Below are 27,581 nucleotides of genomic sequence, written 5' to 3'. Positions count from 1 at the left end.
TTAGTCTTGGTTTATTTGGACCTATCCCAGTGTGTATGGCACCTTTACACCTAGACTGTAACAAATTCCCAGGTCCCTGTGAACATCAGAACATGCCAGAGAACTAAAACTCGGACAACACAGGGTTGAAAATATTAATTACGCAACTCATATTTTTCTTCTACTTTTTATTGTTTCGTAATCTTTGAACAGTAGCAATAAAGATAGATACAACATAAACCTCTTTCATCAAAATCTTCTATTCTAGTAAAATAGTTTTCAATCTCGTACTGAGAAACTAAATTTTACCAGGTGACAATGAATACTTAGATACCAGAGATTTTCATTGTAAATAAAAATACATGACTTTGGACAGTCCACTCCATCAACTCATCGAGAGAGAAAAACGTATACAATATATACAATCTATAGGCTTACAATAGGCTTATACAGACATGTAAAATCTAAAATGATGAAACGTCACAACATTATAATGCCTTTTGAGTAATACTGCAAATTACTTCTACTGAGGGTAGAATTTAACCCGACACTCAATAATACATTGTAATAGCGTTTAGGATGTCGCCATTAAGTGTTGTTTACGGAAGAATGAAAAATTCCCAATTCCCAAAGGGCCATAACTCATGTCAATAATAAAAGGAGATTGAAGACTGAAACACTACCACTACCAATAATGATCATGAGTTAAGTCAACATCTGGAAGAACTGGAGAGAAAAAAAAATAGGAAAGTATCTGAGACGAGACAAACAGTCAGACAGATAGACAGACATACTGACCAACTGTTGGGAATAAATTTACTTAACCAGTAATTGTATCTTTTTCATTTCCGTCTGACATCATTCATTCCGTAAGCATTGGTTGCAAGTTGTTTGACCCTAGATATCTAAAGGTCAATGAGAAGTAATGGTAATTGGACAAAGCAAATGTTGGTTAGACTACAAACTACTGAAGTTTTTACCTGACATCATTATTTCTGTCTGCTATGTCAACTCAGAATTTTGTTTTCAACTGTATTTTCCGAAGTAAATGAGGAATTTAATCAAACAGATTCACAAAAAGAAACTACTTAATTTTCCTTTTTTCTCTATTAATTAAAATCCAGCAAATATTCTACACAAACATTATTCTGATTACAGGCATAATGAGTATTACTAAAGAAACAATGGTCTTTTACAACTGACTGAAGTTTGATCCAAATCCCACAAGGAATGAAACATCATTAGTACTAAAAATAGTAATAGTGATATTTATCCAACAAACCTGAAGCTCGAAATGGTCAGAGATGTCCTTGTCCTGAAGAATTGTGTTAAGTTTGATCATTAGTAAATGAAAGTTAAACAATTAAATTGTTCGCACACTTAAAAAGAATTAATTCGATTAATATAGTAAAATATATGTCATTAACACTTTATATCATGCTTTTAAAATTTGATATATTTCCATATGTATTGAAAGTGGCCAATATTACTTATATTTACAGGGTAAAGATGACCATAATAAAGTCGTGCTGGGTGAACCAGCTTTAATCAAATAGTTGACTAGTTTCGACACTTAGGCACGTCATCAGCAGAACCCTTCTGATGATGACGTGTCAAAGTGTCAATACTAGTCAACTATTTGATGAAAGCTGGTCTACCCAGCACGACATTGCTATGATCATTTTAACCCTTTGACTACTCCACTTTAAGGCCGGACTCTTGTATTCCTTGTGGAATCCGTCGGCTAGGTAACACCACATCGAACATTTTACACGGATATTTGATCTCTTACCTCCCGTATACTCTATTTATAGTAATTAAATATGAAGAAACACCAAAACTGGCTTGATATGTGAAACCGAATTTTCGATAATATGTGAAACGTTATAGATTTACTATAAACATGTGTAATGGATATGTGATAAACGGGGCCGAGACATTCAGAAGTCAATATAATAACATAATGTGAAATCGTTATGTGGAATTAATTCAAAAATATTCTGAGATAATGAATTCAAGCACGAAAGATTCAAAGTATTATTTTTCCTCATCATCGAGGTGAATAATTTTCTGTCACCCACAGGTTTATAATTTTCTGTCACCCACAGGTTTATAATTTTCTGTCATTCCTTGGCCACCACTTGATATGACACAACACCATTTACCTCTCCACAGAAACATTATCTCCTCATTGAAATGCATTCTAATTACATGACTAACACTTATACTGATTTCTTCGAGAATATTACTGACAGGATTGAAGGAGGAAAAAGAACTGTGTCATAAACATGAAGGTAAGAGATGAGAATTCTTATTACAGCCACCTACAAAATCCAAGGGTTCTCTCAACACACCTGTGTTCAAATGTGAAGAACTTGACTTTTACCACGACATACTCCGAGGGAGATGAGAAGACACATCTATCACAAAACTGGCCTGTTACACAACGTTATAAATACCGTAATACACACAAGTATCTAGAACATCACAATAAACTTATAATGTCACATGGTTGTCTCAAGAATACAGCTAGAGTCTAAATTCTCCTGTCTTACATTAAAAAAAAAAGGGAGATTTCACTATTAATATTCTCATAAACACGAGTTATGTGATAAACAGAATCTTACACTAGTGGCTATGTCATATTGGAATTCACCAAACATCTTCAATAAATCTCTTTGGAACAAACCTAATCAAACTAATGAAGCAGTTTAATCACTTCCATATGAAACTCCCATCGGAGTTATAACGTCCATAGATATATATACCGGGTCTAGTAAGTAATAACGTCCATAGATATATATACCGGGTCTAGTAAGTAATAACTCCCGCCAAAGTTATAACGTCCATAGATATATATACCGGGTCTAGTAAGTAATAACTCCCGCCGGAGTTATAACGTCCATAGATATATATACCGGGTCTAGTAAGTAATAACTCCCGCCGGAGTTATAACGTCCATAGATATATATACCGGGTCTAGAAAGTAAAAACTCCCACCGGAGTTATAACGTCCATAGATATATATACCGGGTCTAGTAAGTACTAACTCCCACCGGAGTTATAACGTCCATAGATATATATACCGGGTCTAGTAAGTAATAACTCCCACCGGAGTTATAACGTCCATAGATATATATACCGGGTCTAGTAAGTAATAACTCCCGCCGGAGTTATAACGTCCATAGATATATATACCGGGTCTAGTAAGTAATAACTCCCACCAGAGTTATAACGTCCATAGATATATATACCGGGTCTAGTAAGTAATAACGACGGTATAATCCAATAGAGGTACTGGATCCTAACAAACAAATATATTTAGGAACCCTGGAGTTTGAGGGTGATGATTGGTTTAGACAATGAAGAATATCATCCCTCAGAGATAATTTTCTGGTCATATCATTAATGTAAGTAAATATTTTATTACCTAAACAGTTTGCTAAATGTAGAAATATATCAAGTTGAATTTCAACAAAACAGATATATATACAATAAGCACCGAATTCAAACATTCAATATTACTAAGTTAGAGGGTAAAATGCATTGATTCCTAAAAAATATTATTTATAAAGCATCAGCCGTCGTGCTTGGTATTTAAAGTCGCTACATAGTAATGCAAGTTAGCCAAATATGTTACATTGTATATTTACATATGAAAATGTCATTTATAACAACTATAAACACAGGTGACTGATTTACATTTTTACATCTTATGATTTTAAACTGATTTAAACTAAAATAAATTGCTGTGATGGAACTCAAGAAGACGGAATAGTTTGTTTGTATTCTGGGTTTATTAACAGCCAGGGTCATCTTGAGGCAGGGTATCTTTGTAGTAGTTGGTGACTACCGCACTAAACAACATACGAGAGGCCTGTCACATGCCATCCAGAGCATGCCAAAGGACACAACCATGAGAGCACAGACATGCCTGTTTCTTAGCTTACTGAGACACACAAACCGACACGGGACAGGAAACTTTTGATGATCTTCCATATTGTTATTTGTGGTATATAACCAACTACATGCTTTTTGATTTAATGATATCATACTGTTAGTGTCATTCAGCAAAACATGTCAAATAGTAATAGGTGCACCAGTCCAAACTGATCAATTATCCTTGTATTAGAACAGAGAAATCACATGGACAGAATTTCATTTCACAACAATGAGGTAAAAGAGATTCTGTTAATATTACTATAGACTTACTTATTTTGGCACACTCAAATTCTAGAGAAATATCAAATTTTTTAACAGAGCAATGAGGTTTTGGCCGATCCCGAATATTTTCTGAAAAAAAAAAACAACAAACAAAACAAGATGGATGCAGGTAGTACAATGTTTTTAGAGAGAAAATAAACCTTCAGTCAGTTTGGCAGTTTTCCAAAGTCTTCACAAAATAAGATTTTCCTGTCATGAAGCCTAGATTTGAATTTTTTTCTTAAATATATATTACATCATCAGCTCAACTCTAAGAAAAAAGACATTTATCAAAGGAAAATAGCGATTTAAAAATATTCATGTTCATACCAAAATGCTGCACTGAAGAGTGCCAAATTTACAGAAATAAACACAACATTTTGACAAGAATGGAAAAAAAGGTAAAATATTAATATACAGTAGTACCATTGATGTAAGTTTAAATTCATTACTTTGGGGAAAGAATTCTAAACCTATTCCATTTTTTACCATTATCAATAATATATTTCTAACAATATACATCATATATATAAGTTCTATATACAAAATGTACACATTGTATATTATAATTGGATACTAATGAGTCATGCCTTTACACAAATTATATTTACAGTAGTTTAATCGTAACAAACTCCTGATTTTTATTGTCTAAATGCCATTGTCATGAAATAAAATGCCCACAGTACAATACCACAACAATTCCTCATAACACAGGACTTCAAAGAAAAGTCAACACATCATCTGACCTTACACGACAGAAGTTAGGTACTGAATATACATTTCAATATACACAATATTATCATACAGGAAATTTGAATATACAAATTATAAACAATGTTTGTCTTTTCTTCAAATCCACTACAAATCTTTAACATATTGAGACATTTTCTTCAATATTTTTTGTTGTTATTTACAAAGCAACTGACCTTCATGTTGTTTTTCCCAAAGTAGATGAAAAATATAATTGATAAAAAAATGCAAACAAAGTCATATCAGAAAATTACAGAATGATAATAATTCTTCATTTGAGGACATATAATATCAAACATCAGAAAATAATTACGTATTTATGTATTATATAAACCTAGTGTAGCACAACTCTAACTATCGCCAACATCAACGCGACGACACATACATCACTACATTAGTAGTATTAATATTAGCAGCCTTAAAAAGGTCATGACCTTCACAAGCACTAAAGTCAAGAGGAAAAGTGCCGAGACACAAATATTTACAATAGGACAAATTAACATGTACAGTAAAATCCTGCATAAACCTATCTTCACTTATCCAAATTTCTGTAATGTCCCCCATGGAACCACATAATTGGTTGTTCTACCATATAATATATGACTATGTCATCAAAATATCATAAGACATGTATAATATATAACACTAAGTGACGTCATAAACGTCATGAAACGTCATGAAACGTCGCAATGAGACATCATAAACATCACAATGAATACATGATGTCACACGACTGTCTCTATATACTATAGGTCTCCGAGTTGAAATTCACCTCTGATACAGTGTTCTCAGTTCAAATTCATGAATATGCATAACATGATAAATAGTATCTTACACTCTTGACTATATCATGTAAGATCCTCTTGTAACTAAAATGCCTCCTCCCCAAATCAGCAATATTTTATAGTCATAAATCATGACTTGAATTATACTAATATCTAAAATATATTTAATAGAAAGAAATACATTCCAACTTTAACAAATCTATTTGGCATAAAAAGACTAAGTCGAATAAACTTAATACGATTTGTACTACTCTGACGTAAAAAGGAATAACACTTCAGATCGCCACTTATATCTTTGCGATACAAAAAATTTATATTTCTTTACAAAATATGTTCTATCAAGAAATTTTGACGATATTCCCAATATATAATCTGACAGTAAATGTAAATAAATTCTTACAGTATTCCTAATATACAATTAAGAATGTGTTATGATATTTCTAATCTTCATTGTATTCTCTATAAATTCAGACAGTTCACAAAATGATATATATTTTGTTTCTGCTATAAAAACAGGAAACATGTAAGTTTTACTTACAATAGTTCACCGCTATCAATTAAAAATCCATTGGATCTCATCATTATACGACATATTTACTGTATTCATATCTCGCCTTGTGTATAAAAAATGCCATCAATCCAGAATACAGCAGTTCAACAAAGACAGAGTATGTATTTACATGAATAAAATATAATCTTATTGTCTCCTTCCTCTTGTCAATAGACTTGATATATCACAACACAGGCATCTGGTCATACACTAGTCATTTGTCTGATGAAGGTGACAGTGTAGTCACCGAAACGTCACACACAAATCATAACTGAACTTAAGATATACACTGGTTGTGACATGCCAAGTCTATTCATATTTTCCCTTAACAACCAGAAGAACATGCCTCATGACTTCTTGGTAAGACCTCTTCATTAAAGTTGACAATAACAATCGATGGGAACAAATTACCAATGACTTGGTTAACCTTCTTAACATGACAATTAACTAGTTAACTCTATATCAACACCCTTAAACTGTAGAAACCATCTTAACTTTTTATCCTTTAATCTGTTAATCTTCTAACATCGTAAACGTGGTTAAAGATTAAACTATTCAACACATTAAACTTAACTTATTATCACAATAACCTCGTCAACCAATTATTCTACTGTGTTAACCTGCTGACTTCATAACTTTACTCCGTTAGCTTGATAACCACATTAACATAACAACATAATTTGTTAACCCCATTAATCTGTTAACTCAATTAACCTCTTAACCCCATTAATCTATTTATGTCATTAACTTGATAACCCCAAACCTGCTTATTCCATTATCTTGATAACACCATTAATCTGTTAACACAATAAACCTCTTAAACCAATTAACCAGCTTATTCCAGTAACTTGATAACCAGATTAACCTGTCAACTTCATTAACCTGCTAACCTCATTAGCCTGTTAACCCAATTAACCTGTTAACTTCACCACCTTCATATTACAAGATGCTATTATTCACTGTTTTACACTGCTGGTTTCGTATCTGGTTCAGCCAATGGTGTTGACTCCTGTAACACTGTGGTAGTGTTACCTGTAGGTTTCACCTCTAGCTGAGCTAGTGAGGCCTGAATAGGGGCCCCGGACAAAGTCTTAATCAGTACAGTTTTCGTCGAAGAACCCTGACCCAACTTTAACAGAGAGGCCCGCGGAGGGGTACCTGATGCCTGAATAATTGTTCCTTTCTGCGGGGAAAATTTCTGTAGAAGTGACGTGGCTGTTTGTAAAGAAGCTGTTTGGAGAGCAGGGGAGACAACCTGCGGAGAAGACACAGTGATTTTCTGAGGAGAAGATACAGCGACTTTCTGCGGTGAAGATAGCGCAATCTTCTGCGGGAGTGATACCAAAACCTTCTGTGGAGACGAAGACTGAAGAAGCGACGAGGCATTTTGGGGAGAACCGGTGGTGACAATGCCAGCATTCTGAGAACTCATAATAGCCTTCAACATGGACTCCGATATTATCACCTTCGTAGGCATTTCTGTAGCTGCTGGTTCAGTCGTCGACTCTTCAACAGGGTTGTCTTTCTTGGCCGAGTCTTTTTCGTCATCACCTTCATATCCCACACTGTTGGAGTTGGAGTCATGTGGCCGCGGAGATTCTTTGCCCTGTCTGGACTTTGGTTTGCGACCAAATGCTATCTTCTTGACAAACATCACATCACAACGCTCACACACGCTATCATTATCATGCCAACGACATTTGCGTGTTTTCTGCCGTACAGGTAAAATTTTTGTAGGTTCTGCCTTGACAGGGGATGTAGGCTTCTTCTCCACTTCAGAGACATCTTCACTGGCTTCCTCTGTATTTTCTACCTGTTTCTTCGGCTTGGTCAATTTCGATTTAGGTGTTTTCTTTTTCCCAGGTTTTTTTGCTTCCTTTTTGGGTTCCTTTTTCACGACTTTTGAACTTTCCAAATTCTTCACAGATTCGGGTGAAGCTTTATTTCCAGTAGAGCTTTTCTTATGTAATATTCCAACAGATTTCATTTCATTTTCGAGTTGCTGGCCAAATTCTTTCCCAAGGTGAGTATGTATTTTTAAATGTTCATGCAGCAGAGGTCGACTGTTGTACCCATCGCCACAAAGACCGCATCGATACATGAACACACCCTCGTGTTCGCTCATGTGTGAAGCCATGTCCAGTGTGCATGTTTCAAGACAGTAGGGACAGAACTGGATCCCATGAACAGATTTCCGGTGTTTAGACAAAGCCCTGTTACACTGAAACTCCAGATTACAAACTTCACAGACAAGACTTCCACTTCGTTTGTGCATGTTGACGTGGGCTTTGCATGCCACATCGCTGATAAAACTCCTCTGGCAGATCTCGCAAACAAATTTACTTGTGCCAGAAGTTTTCTCCCCAATTGTCTTGATGTCACCATATTTGTGGAGCCGTTCACATTTTTTACAAGGGCAATCAACATTTTCGCCGTGCCAATCAAGATGTCGTAGAAGTACTCTCATGTCACTACACTTCTCGTCACAGAGACCACACTGGTACGGGTACATCCGGGAGTGTACCATGGCATGACGGGCAAAAGTACACGTTTTGCTGAAGACTTTGGCACACAGCGAGCATTTATACATCGTTTTACCATCCACTTGGAAAGTTTTGACTGAAACCTGTATGTCGCCATCCACTGCCTCGGAGTCGCTTTCTGCCATACCTTCTTCACCTGCACTGGAGTCCGGACTTAGATCGTCATAACATATGACATTAGGAACCGAGGTACTCTCGTCAGACATGTCGGAGTCGGACGTACCTCCCTCGTTAGACAAATCGTCTCCCTTCTTACTTTTGTCACGCTCAATGCTATCTCTCAATGCCTCAATCAGACTGGTCAAACTGTACTTTGGTCGAGCGTCACTGGTGGCCGACATTGAACTCTGGTTGGACTCCGGATCAACTTTTGACGGTGTTCGACTTTGATCTCCCTTACTCTTACCTTCACCTAATTTATTCTTTCCCTCTTCGTTTTTAACATTCCTTCCTTTTTTCTTCTTCACTCTTTGTCTCTTTGTTCCACCTTCCTTGCTTGCTGATGCCCTGCCCTTCTTGCGACTCAGAGCCTCTTTGACAGTTTTCGCCTGTTTGTGATGAGATTGACAGGAAAGCGACATGTCTGGAGTCTGTTCGATCATCTCCGTCTTCACAGTGCGTAAGTCCAAAGCATTAACATCAAGTACTGAATGTTCCTGGCCATCAAACATCTGGTCATGTGAATCGTTGTGAACCTGACCTGCACCATCGTACCCTTGACCTATGACCTCTGATTCTCCAGGTACCATTAGCATGTCTTGGTGTAGATTCATGAAGTGTTGTAACAGATCGATCTTCTTGTTGAAGTCAATTTTACACCACAGACAGGAGTAGGAAACTGTAAATATACAAACAAATTAAACTTTGGTATGTTTGTGAAATAGGTAAACAACTGAATCACAGAGAACGTAAGCCTACCATATAGTAAAACCACTGTTTAAAATGCATCAGAAATGTGAAAAACAAATTGATCATGATTATTTTATAAGTCTGTACCACAAACAAGTTTAATTATAATCTATGATTCCATATCGTTATCTTTTATTAGACTTGTAGTTCAGTTATATTTGAAATAATCATGAAAAATTCTTTTATAACTTAATAACATTCATGAATAAACTAAAGAAGAAATTAACTAAATAGACAAAGTCTAAGCAGTGTGATGTAATACTAAATGATATATAACCCACTTCCTAACCCCAATTCCTGGCATCAACCAAATTCTTATTAGAGCTCAATAAATTCAACAAAATATTTCTATATTAATACACATCAATATACAGATCTGTTGAATACTGTGATATTCAAAAATTCTCATCGACACAAGTTAGGCAATCCAGTGACAGTTAATCCCTCTAGGTTAAATGTCCTGGTAAGCTGTAGACTAACATAATTACCTAGAGATGAGGTGTCCCCACACTAACTCTGACAGACTTACAGTTCGGAGTACTGGTTGTCTCCCCTTCTACAGGAGGGTTGTCATCCTGTATCTCCTTCAAGTCAATCGTCACTTGTTCCATCAGTTCGGGTCTCAGGTTAGGGGAAGCTGTAAAATATTCACAGATGATTTTTGATGGCTGTATCAAGATACAGCAAAAAATCTCTAACATTACTTCCCAAAATGCATACATGACATGGCAAAACGCAAATTAATTTTTCAAAGGAATTATTCAGAATAAACATTAGATATTTGTAATTTATGCACTATTGGGTGTTTCATATTTTTCCCGGCATGATTTTAGCACCCATTTTATGAAGTGCGTGAATTTGAGACAATGCAATTTGCATTTGAGCTGTCTTTTTTTTTTTAATTTACTGGCTCAAGATATCAATAAACAGTCATTAAGTTTAAATTGAAAAAAACATTTCTAAATATTTATAACTCTGTATCATAAAATACATGAATCACACAATTATGCCTGGAACTTCAAGGTAACAAGACAGAATTCACAGCTTTTCAAGGCCCAATATTTTGGAAGTGGAAAACTAACTGTTAAAGCTGACTGTCTCAAAGGGAAATAATTTTTGAGATTTTTCACCATTTTATGAATATGAGTTTTGTGATAAATAGAATCTTATATTCATTCCAATGCAATGAGGGAATCATGGAACTCATCAAATCATTGAATACAAATTATCATACTTATGAAAATTTAATAATTCAGGTCAAGGTTAATAATCAATAAATATATATTACATTGATATTCATGTAAGATCATCTGTTTACAAAATAGTTTAGCCCTCTTTAGGAGTATTTTAATGCTGCATTCAAAACTTACTTGCTTGTGATGGCGACACCTTCACACTAGGGGAGACAACACCCGAGCTTCCAGGGGAGGCAACTCTGGGAGTGGCTGGCGGGGTCACGCCTAGAGAGGCTGGGGAGGACTGTGCATCATCTACAGAAACAGTGAGAAAGTATTAGGAGGAGTTATAAAGATTTAGGTAATTTTTGGGGTTTTAAATCGCTTTTAACATTTTTAAACTATAGATGGAGCTTCTCACATCAATAATAAGCAGTCACATCATTAAGGAATTTAATAACAGTACACTTAATCTAAATTTGTCATCCTAGGTAAATTTTCTGAGAAGAAATAAGAAACAATAGAATATTTTTTAAACTTGTATGTCATTGTTTCCACATTGCTGCATATGTAGCTAAATGCTTAAGTCAAAGTTCAAAACAAAGATTTTTTTTCTTAAATCTTAATTTAACAGAGCATTTGTGTCCCTTGAAGTCACATTCGTGCAAAATTTCTTTAAAATTTGTGACAGATGAAAGCGAGAATGGACAAGAGATCCCAGAGGGATCTTGGCGCCCACCATTGAATGATCTTCATAGGTTCCATGTCAGATTGATCTTTTCTCTACTTTTCCCTTCATTTTACTAATCTGTGCAAATTGAGACATCCCTCCAGTACTTTTCAAACAAGGGAATCCTAGCTATATAAGAAATTTGAGATTTAACGATATTGGCTGTTTGTTTGCCAGGTTGTTTTCAGGACAGACTGGTCCAAAAATGCAATACAAGGGACCAAGGGGAACCTACTTATGAAATTTAAGAAAGATCCATTCAGTAATTTGAGAAATAGAGATAACAAACTTCAATTGTCAAAATCCAAGATGGCGGTCTGTCGGCCATATTGTTTTCCAATTGATCTCAAAATGCAATAAGCATAACGAGGCACCAAGGGGAACCTCCATATGAAATTTGAGAAAGATCCCTTCAGTACTTTCTCAGAAATAGCGATAACAAACTTCAATTGTCAAAATCCAAGATGGCTGCCTGTCGGCCATGTTATTTTCAGATTGGTCTCAAAATGCAATATGCATAACTAGGCGACAAGGGAAACTTACATATGAAATTTGAGAAAGATCCCTTAAATACTTTCTCAGAAATAGTGATAACAAACTTCAATTGTCAAAATCCAAGATGGCTGCCTGTCGGCCATGTTGTTTTCCGATTGGTCTCAAATCGCAATATGCATAACTAGGCACCAAGGGGAACCTACATATGAAATTTGAGAAAGATCCCTTCAGTACTTTCTCAGAAATAGCGATAACAAACTTCAATTGTCAAAATCCAAGATGGCTGCCTGTCGGCCATGTTGTTTTCGGATTGGTCTCAAAACGCAATATGCATAACTAGGCACCAAGGGGAACCTTCATATGAAATTTGAGAAAGATCCCTTCAGTACTTTCTCAGAAATAGCGATAACAATCTTCAATTGTCAAAATCCAAGATGGCTGCCTGTCGGCCATGTTGTTTTCCGATTGGTCTCAAAACGCAATATGAATAACTAGGCACCAAGAGGAACCTTCATATGAAATTTGAGAAAGATCCCTTCAGTACTTTCTTAGAAATAGCGATAACAATCTTCAATTGTCAAAATCCAAGATGGCTGCCTGTCGGCCATGTTGTTTTCAGATTGGTCTCAAAACGCAATATGCATAACTAGGCACCAAGGGAAACCTACATATGAAATTTCAGAAAGATCCATTTAGTACATTCTCAGAAATAGCGATAACAAACTTCAATTGTCAAAATCCAAGATGGCTGCCTGTCGGCCATGTTGTTTTCGGATTGGTCCCAAAATGCAATATGCATAACTAGGCACCAAGGGAAACCTACATCTGAAATTTCAGAAAGATCCATTCAGTACTTTCTCAGAAATAGCGATAACAAACTTCAATTGTCAAAATCCAAGATGGCTGCCTGTCGGCCATGTTGTTTTCCGATTGGTCTCAAAATGCAATATGCATAACTAGGCACCAAGGGGAACCTACATATGAAATTTGAGAAAGATCCCTTCAGTACTTTCTGAGAAATAGCGATAACAAGAATTGTTTACGGACGGAGGGACGGACGGACGGACGGACGGAGGGACGGACGGACGACGGACCACGGACGCAGGGCGATTTGAATAGCCCACCATCTGATGATGGTGGGCTAATAAAAAGGTAACTTATGTCTGCAAATGATTGGTGATGAGGCCATGAATATGTTTATTATATGACAATTTTCAGAAAATTCATCATTTCATAACATCTTGGCATCAGATTTTAAATCCATTGAGACACATGTTACAATCAGTAATTTGACCAAATTATTCAGAAATATTTTAGACAATATCTTCTTACCTGACTTAGCGAGTTGACCTCCGGCTAGTGTTTGACCGACCAGGACTCCAGACGATGTAAGAGCCGACAGCTGCTGTTTTGTGAGATTTTGGAGATTGATCACCTGAGTTTGAGGAACAGGGGAAGATAACTGCGGTGTGGTGGCGGACAACGGCGTATTTGGATGAAAGACTAAATTATAAGTCGGAGATGCTGAAGTTGATGTTGCTGTACTACTTGGAGCGACTGAAGAAATGGTCTGAGATGTTGATGTGGCTGCACCACTGATTAAAAGTCGTGTGACCAGTTTGTTTCGAACTCCTGCAGGCGTATCCATAACCTTCGTGGAAGTCGTAGGGAACAGGGGCAATCTGTTTTTGAGTTCCCTTTCTTGGCTGGCTACCCACAATTGTAGGTGTTGGTATAACCTGACTCAAAGACTGGGGAGGGCGTGTTTTTAAAGCTTCGGCGAGACTAGTTATGTCTTTGTTGACAGTGTGTTTCGTTGGAGAAAGCAAAGCCTGACTAGTAGCTCCGGCGATACTCACACTTTTCAAACCTTTTTGAACATCAGGAGATTTTGATAAATTTCCCACAATATTTTTCAGATCCATAGCCTCAAGCACTGTGGAAGGGATATTTTTATTCACACCAGTAGATCGGGGTGAACTAGTTGCCATGCTGCTGAAAGTATTAGTCAGAAACTTGACCTTGATTTGCACCAGACATCAAGGTCAGAAATGCTTGTCCCTGACCCCCGTTTTGAAGTGTTGTGTTGACGTTTGAAGAGATACTTGACGACGACATCAAACTAACGGGAATTCCGGTAGTCAATACAGACCCACCAGACGCCAAGGAGGTGGATACGGTCGACAACTCCTTCTGGCCCTTACCATCCAGATTAATTGTAATGCCAATTTTCTGTGCCTGAGCTGCGTTACCCATCATGGCTGCCAGCTGACTCAAAGGAATAGTGATTTTCTGTTCTTTCCCTTGGCTTTTATCTAAATTTAACAGTCCAACATTTGGTACACTTGCTACACTACCAACCTCTATAGGTTTCTGTCCGCTAGCCATTGAAAGCGCTTTTCCTCCGACCGGAAATGTTATCTTCTGCTCGATTCCCTTCCCGGAAACCGCTGGTGTTCCGCTTAGTCCTGGATTCCCAGCACTCTGTGTTCCCTGACGAAGCAGGTTCTGGATTTCCGGAGGAATAGCAATATTTTCTGTTACTTTGCCTTCCTGGTCGGGTTTGTTCGGCATCTGTATGAATGTGACTTTGCTGCCTTTCTGGTCGACAAATGGTAACTTTAGCGGTAATACTGATATCACCGGCTGCCCTCCTGCAAAAACAAGTTAAGATGACCATTTTCCACACTGTGTAAATTACTGTACAAGGAAATATAATTATACTTAATTTATTAACTTAAAATTTGTTTGAAAATGTTTTCACATTGCAATCAGTCTTAATTGTGTTTTCCAGTAAAAAATAATTTGCAGTTTCAAAGACACAATAAAAGATCAAGCAAATCATTGTTTTCTCAAACAAATATCAGGGTAAGTGTAGTAAAGTCTGTACAACTTAACCGTAATATGAAGGTTAAAACACCTTAAATTTACATGTTCAACTTATTCTTAACATACTAAAGAAAGATTTTTTTGTATGGACAGATCATAGTAAAATTGAAATAGAAATGTAAATTTGAATTGAAACCTATCTGAACAAGTTCATGGAAAACCGGGTGACAGCCTATTTTTATTTTAAAATAGGTTATTTAAAATCATCAGTTAAGAGCTTTGGCATATTACATACTTATTTTAAAATGTTTCCTCAACAAATTTTGGTTTAAAAGTCATGAAACAGTGTAAAGACATTTTTGACCATGTATTCCTATTTATCAAAAACTTGATGGCTAGTGATGAAACAGTCTAAAGACATTTTTGACAATGTATTCCTATTTATATCAAAAACTTGACGGCTAGTGATGAAACAGTCTAAAGACATTTTTGACAATGTATTCCTATTTATCAAAAACTTGACGGCTAGTGATGAAACAGTATATACATGTACAACATTCTGACTGTAGACACGTACCATGATCTGTGACATCTATCGATTGACCTTGAACTTCAGGTGTAACAGCTTTAGACATGGTCGTCGCCGTGTTACTTGCCGACCCCACCGCCATTACATACGTGCCTCCCGATGACCCTATGACCCCTGTTGACCCCACAATTCCTGTAGATGTTCCAATGATGGACGATGCTGAGCCTGAAGGAATGTCGAGCTTAAATAAAATATTTCCATCCACCTGCTCGATCGATCCCCCCATATTTGGAGTGATGATGAGATTCCCGTCACTATCCTGTCGGAAACGTTTCGGTGTAGATTGACCGGCTATATTTAGTGTCGAGCCAGCTCTTTTTCCCGAAGCACCTTGAGAGCCCTGTGTTATGGTAAATAAAGAGGTTGGTAATTATTTATCATTTGATACAGTGTCCTATCTAGCTCAAATATTCATATCAAAGAAATTTTACAAATTTATCACTCCATATATTCATACAACAATAACAGTTCCTTCAATATGAAACACTAACTATCAACTCCCGGATGATTTCGACCACACACCAAAACCATGTAATAATTTATTTGGTTTTATTCAGATGTTCACACTTTAAGCCCTTATGACGACATATGGTGCCCCTGCTATGTCTCTTCACTTAAACCTAGGTCAGGCCCTGGAAAAATTATAACTAATTCAAATTCCAATCGATACTAAATTCAAATCATGGTAATAATAATAGATGAATCTATTGTCCAAGAGTTGATTGCCATACACCAAATTAATTGTGAGAATTTCTAGAATGGGATTCATAGTTGAATATAAAATGAAACTAGTCATACATCAACTTTAATTAACAGGTAAGTCTGCAAGTCAGGTAAAAGTTGTACATTTTTTAATTAATCATGATGAATATTTATGACAGTTTATTGTGCAGGAAATTATCTTGATATGCAAAATTAAACTTTCAAGAATAAGATTTCAAGTTGAATATGGAAAGTTGAAAATTAAGTCACTTGACAACTTCAATTTACAGGTAAATCTGCAACTCAGGTAAACACTCGTTTGTGTGAGAGGAAACCATTTTCCGATTAACCTTAGTTCAGATGGTCAGGTTAATTTTAGTTACTTAATCTGTTAAAATACAATAGAGAAATATCTTAACTGTGTCTTACTTTCGTCAATTACACAAGTATCACTGGATTAGGCAATTTACCTGCAGAAAAGGCTAGAAATTTGAGAAAGTGTCATATGTCATAATTGGGGATCTAGAGGGGGTGTCATGTCGTCATTGGGATAATAGGGACATCATGTCGTCATTGGGGATATAGAGGGGGTGTCATATGTTATCATAAGGGATATAGAGGGTGTCATGTTGTCATTAGGGATATAGAGAGGATGTCATATGTTGTCATTAGGGATTCAGGGGTAGAATTTAACTTTTTAGTAACTCGCACGTTGTTGCGAGTGGATAAAATTTTAACTCGCAAAATTACAAGCTTACTCGCAATTTTGAAATTATGTGTTAACATTAAATATAACAGATGTTTTATGATAAATAATCTTTACTTGCTTGTGGACACTTTAACATGACTATGATATATATATACATACCAAGCATTCCCTGTCTGTTATAGGGCTGGGATAATACAGTGATGCCCCGATCCGATACTTATCACGATACTAGAGCTATGATCCGATACTTATCACGATACTAGAGCTATGATCCGATACTTATTACGATACTAGAGCTATGATCCGATACTTATTACAATACTAGAGCTATGATCTGATACTTATCACGACACTAGAGCTATGATCTGATACTTATCACGATACTAGAGCTATGATCCGATACTTATCACGATACTAGAGCTATGATCCGATACTTATTACGATACTAGAGCTATGATCTGATACTTATCACGATACTAGAGCTATGATCTGATACTTATCACGATACTAGAGCTATGATCCGATACTTATCACGATACTAGAGCTATGATCCGATACTTATCACGATACTAGAGCTATGATCTGATACTTATCACGATACTAGAGCTATGATCCGATACTATCACGATACTAGAGCTATGATCTGATACATATCGCGATACTAGAGCTATGATCCGATACTTATCACGATACTAGAGCTATGATCTGATACTTATCACGATACTAGAGCTATGATCTGATACTTATCACGATACTAGAGCTATGATCCGATACTTATCACGATACTAGAGCTATGATCCGATACTATCACGATACTAGAGCTATGATCCGATACATATCGCGATACATAGAGAAACCATATCTAAACATTATACATTATTTGTTTCAATAAAAAAAGTACCTTTAGTAGTAAATGCAAGTTTAATCGTCATTTTCAAACACTGGAAGACCAAATGTTTTCCATACATCAGATTTTGATCAGAGAAGCGATTTCAAAGCTACCCAGTTGTTTGCTATGATGTTTGGTTTGTTGTGAACGCGTAGTTGTCAAACGCTTTCTGATTGGCCAACTGCAGCCAGCCTCAACCAACTGTCACTTTCAGAGTACCGCTCCGGTCTTCACTTTCGTTTTTGACAAATGTCTTTTAATTTGAATTCAAGTCTTTACGAAGAAAATGCATTTATGTATTAAACAAATAAACAACAAGAGAAAGACACAGGGTCGATATAGGTATCGTAAAATTACATTTGGATCGATATTGGTATCGTAGAGAAAGTGATCGCGATCCACATGTACACCAGTGTATCGTCCCGGCCCTACTGTCTGATATACATTAACAAGATTGTCCTGCCAACCACACTCCGTCTAACACCAATTTAATCACATGACTAGCTATGATCTACATACCTGACTCTGTCCAGCCTGCAGGGCCAGTTTTTCCTGTTGGAGTTCTATGGCCCTGAGCAGAGTCTGGAGTGTGCCACCCCCTTCTGCAGCCTCGTCCGAGATCTCCACTGTCTGAGATAGGTCATTACTAGTTTCATTCTCCTCCTCTTCCACCTCTTCCGCCTGTTTTTTCTTACTAGCAGCTGACTTTTCTAGCAGAGTCCCATCTGCCTCTTTCTTTAGTCGCCGAGTTATAATAGTTCTCAAATCTGTTACGAAATATAAATATCATGCAACAACAATTGGTTGATTGTTAATTTTTTTGTTTGCTTCACAACAACTGTAAAGGTCACTGCTACTGCTGTAGTTTATAATGTTAGTCGGATAGCAAAGCTTTGATTGCCTTTCAAGTAGACAACCCGGGTTAGGTTCCCTTATCACAAATAACAAGACAACCCGGGTTAGGTTGTCTTATCACAAATAACAAGACAACCCGGGTTAGGTTGTCTTATCACAAATAACAAGACAACCCGGGTTAGGTTCCCTTATCACAAATAACAAGGTATCAGGCCACCTTCCAGATCATGTGTTTTGCTGTAATCTCCGGTTACCTCCCCCAGTAAGATCCCCTCACACACTTCCCTCCGGGCCAACAAGACTGATTAATATAATATAACCTGATACAACACACTTCCCTCCGGGCCAACCAGAGTGATTAATATAATATAACCTGATACAACTTATTTTATTATTGTGAAATTTTTTTATAGATATAAACTTTATTCCTTTCCAGAATTCTTGTACAAGACCCAAATTTGAAGACAAATGAACCCAGATATTTTCAATATAGATACCCTGGACTACATGTAAATATCTATCTGACTATCTTTGTAACTAAACTGTAACTATAAAATTTTAAGAAGACATGACTTACACTTCTCTGTCTTGCTGACGTTTTTCTGCTGAATGCCCTTGACCTTGACGGGAAGTCCGGCAGTCTTCTTTCCCTTGTTGTCGATGCGATCCTTATACACAGGATCGTTCAGGTCCAGAAACTTGTAAACTTTGAATGCATTATCTCCCTTGCGTACACCCAAGTCTCGCAGCTCGATTACGTCCGGGAGACTGTTGAGAGCACAGCGGAAGTTTGCCTTCCATCTTTTGTGGTTCCCTTCATAGTGGCGACCTGCAACACGACCTGTATGGCGTTAAGATTTAAGGATGATCATAATCAACATTCCTGCAATCAGTTGTATCTGCCTCACTGACGGGAGAGATATAGAATATTTCTATATTTCTATTTCTGAAGTGATAGCACTAGTTTTCTGAAATCTGAAGGTACAGATAGACATGTCTGGTTGTCCCTGTAATCTCAAAGAGTCAGATCTCATTTTGGGGATTTGAAAACATACTTTAAAGGGTTTACAAGATGCCTTATAGAAGTTGTGTAAAGTTGAAGTTCACTGACTATAAGCAAAACACAAAATATTTACACTTATTTCTGCTAGAAATAGCTCATGAGTTAAAATATTTATTTTAATTAAAATATACTTAAAATATCTATTTTAATCCATTAAAATGTACAAGTTAAAATATTTACTTTAATTTTAATGCATTAAAATATACTATATATATATGTAAGCTGAGAATCTGGCTAGTCTTTTCTGGCTAATCCTTCAGGCAGACACTACTCTCATTGCTCTGAAGATCTATCATAAAATGAACATCGATTGATTAAGAAATTGTGAAAAAGGATAATATTTCCCAACATAAACAGTCATATACAGTCAAACCTGTCTATAACGACCGCCCAAGGGGAGGCAGAAAAACGGTCGCTATAGACAGGTTGCCTTTATAGACAGGTCAAAATTATTGCACTAACCAATTTAGGTGAAACTGCCGTAAATAACTTGTCATTGAACAGGGCATTCAGAAGTCAAATAAATGCATAAACTTTATAAATCTGAAGGGTTCAATCTTTAATGATTTTGTAGACCCAAAGAAAAAATATTACTCAAAACGGTCTTATGGATACTTTTTAAAAATATTTTGTTCTGAAATAATGCTATATGTATCTATCAAATTATCTCCCTTTCTTTCTTAAATAAAGAAAAAGAATACGTAATAATTAATTAATTATATTTGTGTTACTACTAATTATTTTGTGATATAGTCTAACTTCTTAAAACCAAAAGATTTTTTTTCTGACCCAAATTGAAATCCGGATATCTGTGGCAGTTTACGACTTTTTATTAGTATTAACTAATTAAAGATGGCGTCAGTACAAACGCTATTACCGACAGCTACGATTAAGAAAGGCATTATTGGCTTTCATGTGAGTAAATCTTGTTGACAGATATGACCGATGTTTTTTATTGAAGTGATGTATCCTAGTTGTAATCACAAATTTAACTGACCGTGTCAAATGAAGCCACCTACGCACAGTTGTAATGTAATACCGAAACGCATGGTGACCCGACTCCTCTCTCACTGGGCCCCAGGCTAGGGCAGCTACATGTACAGTAATTATAGGCTAACAGGTGGTAGGGGTCTTTTGTTTATATAATCAGGCAAGGGTTGTGGTGGTCCTTTTTGATATAATCAGGCCAGGGTCGATGTGTCTGAATTTTCCGGGGATTTTATGAGAGATGACTGCCAAGAGCAGAAGATGGCTGACAGAAATCAGTCACTATAGAAAACAAATTAGCAACCGCCGGTCCAAAACCACTGGTCGTTAGTCACATTAGACAGGTAGTCGCTATACAGAGGGTCGTTATATAGTAAAATCTCACAGGGGGATCTTAAAATCGGTTGTTATAGACAGGCAGTCGTTATATATACAGGGGGTCGTTAGAGCAGGTTTGACTGTATGCCATTTGTATGACAGACTACATGCAAGTTGTGTTAAATACAAACAACATCTGCAATGCATTATCCTCATCACCTTCTTATAATTCAATCTCACAACTTTGGGAAAAATGAAAACGCAAAAGGAAGAAGCCCAATTGGTCTGCATTTCTCATCTACTAGATATAGAGTTGTCAATCAGACTCATATCTCATATATTTATAGCCTTATAAACGGACCAATGTAAAAGTTACAAATCAACTTTGACATATGAAATATAATAAATCATAACTACCTGTGTGTATGGCCCATCTCTCAAAGAGATCCGAATCTCTGTCACGGTTGAAGCAGTTATGAGCTGCATGCTTCCATGAAATCCTGAAAATCCTCTCGCGGCGGTTCTGCCAGGAGAGACCGGGGACATTGTTTTTATCGAGCAGTTCAATCATCCAGGGTCGCATTTTCTGACGTTCCACTGGCCGTACAGGACGTCCGCTGAGGAGATCTTCAACGGTAGCTCTCTCATCAGGCGTCAGCTGTCTGTCATCCATGTTTCCTGCCCACTCCTTACTAATAATCTGCTCAATTAATCTCTGACGAATTTCTGGATGAATACTTAGCTTCTGATCTACTGCAGCTTCAGCATCAGCATCCTCAACTTCCTCTTCTTCATCTTCATCCTCCTCCTCCTCTTCCTCTTGTTTAACAATTATCTGTTTGACTTCATTCTTCCTAGGTTCTCTTGGACGAAGCCCCGCCCTCTGTGACGTCTCTTTAATCTCTGCTGGTAATGTTATAGTGTCTAGAGTGACAGGCTCGCCTTCATTCACACCGCCCTGTGCAACCTTTATAACAATGGTGTACGATTCTTCAGCACCCGACTTCTTTTCCTTGGACTTACCCTTAGCATTTGTAGATTTTGTCTTGGCCTTCACCTCACTTTGACAAGTAACAGTAGTAGGAATATTTGTATTTACCTCAGGTGTGGTCTCAACTACAGTTTCTTCCTCAGCTACAATTTCATTAAATTCAATGTCCATGACCTCTACGGACCCTTCAGACATGTTTGACTCCTCACACACCATTTTGTGTTCCTCTGACGTTTCCTCTTTAATCAAGACTTCTTCTGTTTCACCTGTCTCCGGAAAAATCTGAACTTCAACCTCAGCATCCATAGTCGTTACATCTGAACTTTGACCTTTATCTGTAATTGTCTCGACCTCCACCTCAGTGTCCATATCTGGGGGCTCCGTGTCCTCAGGTTTGAGTTGATCTAACTCTTCACCAGCTGAACTTTGACCTATGCTGATATCCACAGACTGTGATTCTCCATCCTCATGAGTGTCCGGAGTTATCTCCCTTTCTGGTTGTTCTTCAGTTTTAATTTCTAATTGTTGATCCGAATCCATTTTCTTCTCTTTGTTCATATCATCTTCAACTGTTATGATCTGAAAACAACAGAAACATGCATGTAAAATCATGTTTATTTGTTGAAATTTTCTCAAAAGGAGATGTTTTGCTTCTAAAATACAAAATAAATCAGGAAAATTAATCACAAATTTTTATTTGATAGTTTACGAGTAGAATATTGAAGAAAACTTTCACATTTGATACCATTTTCATAAATGTTTACAATTCCTTTTTTTAAGTTTATGATTGTGTTATTTAATTAACTTGTGCATCACAGAGTAGGTAAATCACCTTGTTTTGTTCAAGGTCTTGTCTGAAGTGCGGCTATGCTTATAATTTTTGTTTTTCCAGATATAAATGTAGGCCTGTCATCTGTCACTGGCCGCCTATACTGTGTTCACATTCGTAATCTTAGTTACAAAAACGCATTTCTAGTGCGTCTAGATGACCCGGACTAGGACATGTCTTTCATATTTTTTTTTTTGTATGTGTGTAAACATTGTCTCTGTAAAGTACAACAGTTATGTTATGGTATCAGATAAGAAATAAGCAAAAAGGGACAAGTCAAAACTAGAACTGTCGCGAGGATGGCCGACTAATACCCCCGCAATCTGCACGAGTCAATGGTGAATTGGAACTGTTAATTAGAGGCTAACTAAGATAACCCAGTAATATAGTGACCAGTTGCCATAGCAACCATAATTTTGGGAAAAATAAAGTGGCATGCACATCTACACATGGTCCTCTATATTTGTGTGAAGTTTCATTGAAATTGGCCATTTAGTTGAGGAGTTGTCCGGACAAACTTAAAGTTATGGTTCTTATCGGAAAACCTGTTTATAGTGACCAGTTGCCATAGCAACCATAATTTTATTGAAAAAAAGAAAGTGGCATGCACATGCATCTACACATGGTCCTCTATATTTGTGTGAAGTTTCATTGAAATCGACCCTTCGGTTTAGGAGGAGTTGTCCGGACAACCTTAAAGTTATGGTTCTTATCAGAAAACCTGTTTATAGTGACCAGTTGCCATAGCAACCATAATTTTGAAAAAAAAAAAGAAAGTGGCATGCACATCTACACATAATCATTAATATTTGTGTGAAGTTTCATCGGAATTGGCCCATTGGTTTAGGAGGAGTTGTCCGGACAAAATGCGTCTACAGACAAACGGACGGACAGACAACCTGATTCCAGTATACCCCCCTAACTTTGTTGCGGGGGTATAACAATATGCTGATACAGCTATATAACAGCAGTTTCTATACCAATATAAGTATTGCTTTGAAATTGTACTATATCAGTATACAGATCTAGCACTATCAGTCAAATACATTTTTGTCTAGCCTAGATTCCGTGCGCTTCAATAATGATTATTCCAAACCTAATATTGCTGTTTGTATATCAGCACATTTTGAATTTAGTTTTCCAAATTTCTCTTGAGCAAGTGCTTCATTCACAAAATACCCAACATAATACTGTATCAGCACATTTTGAATTTAGTTTTCCAAATTTCTCTTGAGCAAGTGCTTCATTCACAAAATACCCAACATAATACTGTGTATTATGTCATAAGTCTTCAGAATTAGGCCACAAAAATATGTGATTTTGCCGATTGCCAGAAAAAAATTAAGTAGGTAGGCAAGGAATTTTTTTCATTTTTTGAATAGATTTCAATAACAATCTTGACTGTTAGTCTTTCCTTGAAAATGGACAATGGACTTTGAAGTTGTTGTTTTTTTTATCCATTTTCGAGTCAATGAGTACTCAGGTCAGTAGGTACAAAAATATAGCATCAGTTACAGTAGGGTAACCAGAAACACTGGGTTTTTAGGTCTTCGTCTTAGTAGGCAAAATCCTAAGATTATACAGAAGAAAATGACTGTAACGATCAATGAATATTTACCATGAGTCAAACAAATAAAACTATTAATGCAGGAGATGGATTATCCATACATCTGCTTCATTTTATATGATTTTAGGAAAAGATAAATTTATGTACAATTGATCATGATGGATAAAATGTAATTTAAAGCAATATATATTATGATGTAAACAGGAGCATTAGAGCTAGCTATCATGGTAATGTTGTATTGTTTTTACAGTGTCAAGACGTAAAATAAGACTAGTATGCCAGAGGTCCCAGGTTCGATACCTAGCGGAGACAGTGATTTAAAATTTAACTAATCCTGTGCTCTGTTATATGTATTTTAGTTGTGATAACATAGTCTTACTGTGAGACAGGTGTATTTTCTCGGTTGGAATGAAAGAGATAGGGTAAGATTATTTATATTACATGTACGGTAACTTAAGAATATATATTCCAATTTGTAAGTCACAAAAAAGCAAATAAGAAACACATTTTACTGTATCCGTGCCGAAAAACAGGGAACGGGTGAATGGCCTATTGAGTTTAAGTTTGATAAAATACTGTTTGAAACACAACAGGTTTAAAAATAAACTTTTAATATCATTATCTTACTTAATCTACTTACAGTGTGTGGCTACATTGTCGAGACGAGTGTTACTAAAAATAACACGGCCGGTTTCTATGGGCAAGCGTCTATGTTTCTGTCTGGACTAGCATTAATCAATTAGAAAATGAGATCCGTTTTTAATGAAACTTTATTAAATCAGTTTCATTAAGTTATTCAAATATTTGCAGACAGAGACAGTCTGCCCTCTACATATTTTTTCTACGTATCCAACTAGTGGCATAATGAGGCTGCCTCGTTTTCGTCTTGCCCTACTTTCATTATGCAATTTGCAAAACATGTTTGAATATGCATATTTTTGATACTGTGTTCAATTCAAATACGAAACACACTTTAAATGTTAACATTTAACCCAATTCTGGCGAGAACCAAATCAAGTGATCAATTTTCGTCGGTATATAAGCAGGTCTTTTCCGACCATAGCTCATTTGCATAATTCTGAACATTGTCGCCATATTTGCTCAACAGAAAGTAGATTTCGAAAGTACTATTACTGGTTTTCCCAAACACATATTATATCTCATTCAGAGATGTAAAACTACAGTTATATAACTCTTCAGTTGTTCATTTATCAAAATATTACAGTAGTTTAGATATCCGAACGTTCAAATTTCTGAAAATCATATCATTTTTGGCGAAGTGTGCCGCGTCTGTCTTTCTACTTTCGTTCGCTGTCCGCATGGTTTCGGATTCACCTTGCTCAAGTATGTCCAACTCAAATAGAAAATGGAATTCCAAAACGCAACAAATTTTGTAAAACATGCAATATACTTACATCAATTAACACATTTACGAGGTTGATTGTATCTTGGTTTGCTTCTTTTCATGCTAAATACCGAGTTATGGTCGCCAACATCGCGGCTCTCGATAGAGAAACTACGCCGGAAGTTCTATAAATTTGCATAATTTCTGAAGACGTAAATAAAATACTCGTCGTTGATTGGAGGAATATCACCTCTTTATTCAAAGTGATAGTAGCATAGTAAATTAGATTCACAGATAATATTTGTGTGTGTTTTAGTTGTTATTTGTCGATGCTACCTTCGTAAGTAGTCATTTTTGACCTGTAAATGAATGGCAGTACTAAGTTCAATGTGTAAGCTATACATACACAGGGTGCATGCAGGCTGACATGTCATGTCCTGCCAACGGATGCTTGAAGATGTTTTATATCAAATAGGCCTATAGATATAAAAAAAAATGCGGATTCCTTTTGAACTTACTTTATTCTGAACACAGGCAATATATGCATCTATATTCAGATCAAAGTCCATTTATATAATTAAACGTAATATATAAAGAATAATCTAGATTCTATAGCATGTTAACTCATTTTTATTACGTCGTTGAAGTTTGCATGATAATTGACAAATCTGGACTAAATATTGCGTGCAAGAAAAAATATATATACCAGGTAGATACTTGATTAGTTGGACAATAATGAGTTAATCTTATCCATAATGTACAAGTTTATTCATTATCACCAGACACTGGCAGACAGTATATATCAAGTGACGTGATTCTAACCAATAATAAGATAATGCAGTACAACGACGTATAATGTATAATCACTAACAAGTTGCAGCGTTGCAAGATACAAATTATTGTCAGATACTGAATTATTTGACAAGGTATCTGAAATAACATGAGTTTGAAAATCTAAATATCAAAGAGAACGGATGCTGGATCCAAAGATCTGTGAAAACTGTGTGAATGGCAAGCAAATGCCACTTACAATACCTTGACTTGACTCAGTTCCTTGTTATGTAGACTAAACCTTTAAAGAACCATTTGATGTAATTCGGTTGAGGAAAAGCCATACATAATTACAGAAGACCAGTTATTAGACAATATATTGTCTGTTCATGTACAATAAACTTATTACCTAAATTCTACAAACATTACTGCTGCAAATTAATTGAATACCTAAACTGTAGCAGTTATCAATTAATTTGATAAGAGACAATCTTAGCATCAGAGACAAACTGGGTTCCCCATCCCAACGGGTCACAAAAAAGTACTATCAGATGACCTGCTGCCAATCCTCTGTTGTTGATAGGCTAATTATTTCATTTCATTTTTTTTTTTTTTTTTTTTGGAAAGGGGCTAATATGTATAGAGGCCCCGATGGGTTTTCTCATTGTACCTGCATAACAAAAGGACAGGTTTTTAATTTAACCGTATACATGTGATATGTCTTTTTTTTTTCTAGTCCTAGATATCCAATGATCAATGCTAACAGTTGCCACCACCATACGCCTGGAACATCCAGTGCCTAGTGGTATTTTTTGTTTGTTTATTCAGTTTTCAAAATTGACGATAATTGTGGGGCAATGGAAATTTGGGTATTGAACAGTGGATGTTGTTATAGTCGATATGGCAGCAAGATACAGCGTATGGTGGGCAGGTACAGTTAGGGTTCACGTGGCATTGGTCCACAACACATCTTCCTGCCATATTAACTATAACAACATCTAAACCACTGTTCATTGCT

General features: G+C 36.3%; 1 protein-coding gene across 1 annotated transcript; it reads right to left on the bottom strand.

The window, feature by feature from the left end:
- Positions 1-152: 152 nt before the first annotated feature.
- On the bottom strand, positions 153-25,964 carry LOC117315126. Its single transcript, XM_033869270.1, has 10 exons — positions 25,863-25,964; positions 21,478-22,630; positions 19,270-19,521; positions 18,357-18,604; positions 15,526-15,877; positions 14,126-14,773; positions 13,452-13,862; positions 11,090-11,209; positions 10,249-10,356; positions 153-9,648 (listed from the first exon to the last, which is right to left on the bottom strand). The coding sequence occupies exons 2-10, from the start codon at positions 22,607-22,609 to the stop codon at positions 7,232-7,234; spliced, it is 5,688 nt and encodes a 1,895-aa protein (XP_033725161.1). The 5' UTR covers positions 22,610-22,630; positions 25,863-25,964; the 3' UTR covers positions 153-7,231.
- Positions 25,965-27,581: the final 1,617 nt, after the last annotated feature.

The sequence above is a fragment of the Pecten maximus genome, chromosome 17 (assembly GCF_902652985.1).
Source record: "Pecten maximus chromosome 17, xPecMax1.1, whole genome shotgun sequence".
Classification (NCBI taxonomy): Eukaryota; Metazoa; Mollusca; class Bivalvia; order Pectinida; family Pectinidae; genus Pecten; species Pecten maximus.
The sequence above is the reverse complement of the archived record's forward strand: the minus strand, read 5'-3'. Positions and strand labels throughout refer to the sequence as shown.

What these genes read in the sequence shown, in the direction of transcription:
- LOC117315126 (XM_033869270.1), bottom strand. Translation starts at nt 22,609, where the DNA reads ATGAACAAAGAGAAGAAAATGGATTCGGATCAACAATTAGAAATTAAA. An exon ending in TCAAGGTCAAGTTTCTGACT is followed by an intron (nt 13,863 to 14,125) that starts AATACTTTCAGC and finishes CCAGTCTTTGAG; the next exon opens with TCAGGTTATACCAACACCTA. An exon ending in GACAACCAGTACTCCGAACT is followed by an intron (nt 9,649 to 10,248) that starts GTAAGTCTGTCA and finishes GTATATTTACAG; the next exon opens with TTTCCTACTCCTGTCTGTGG.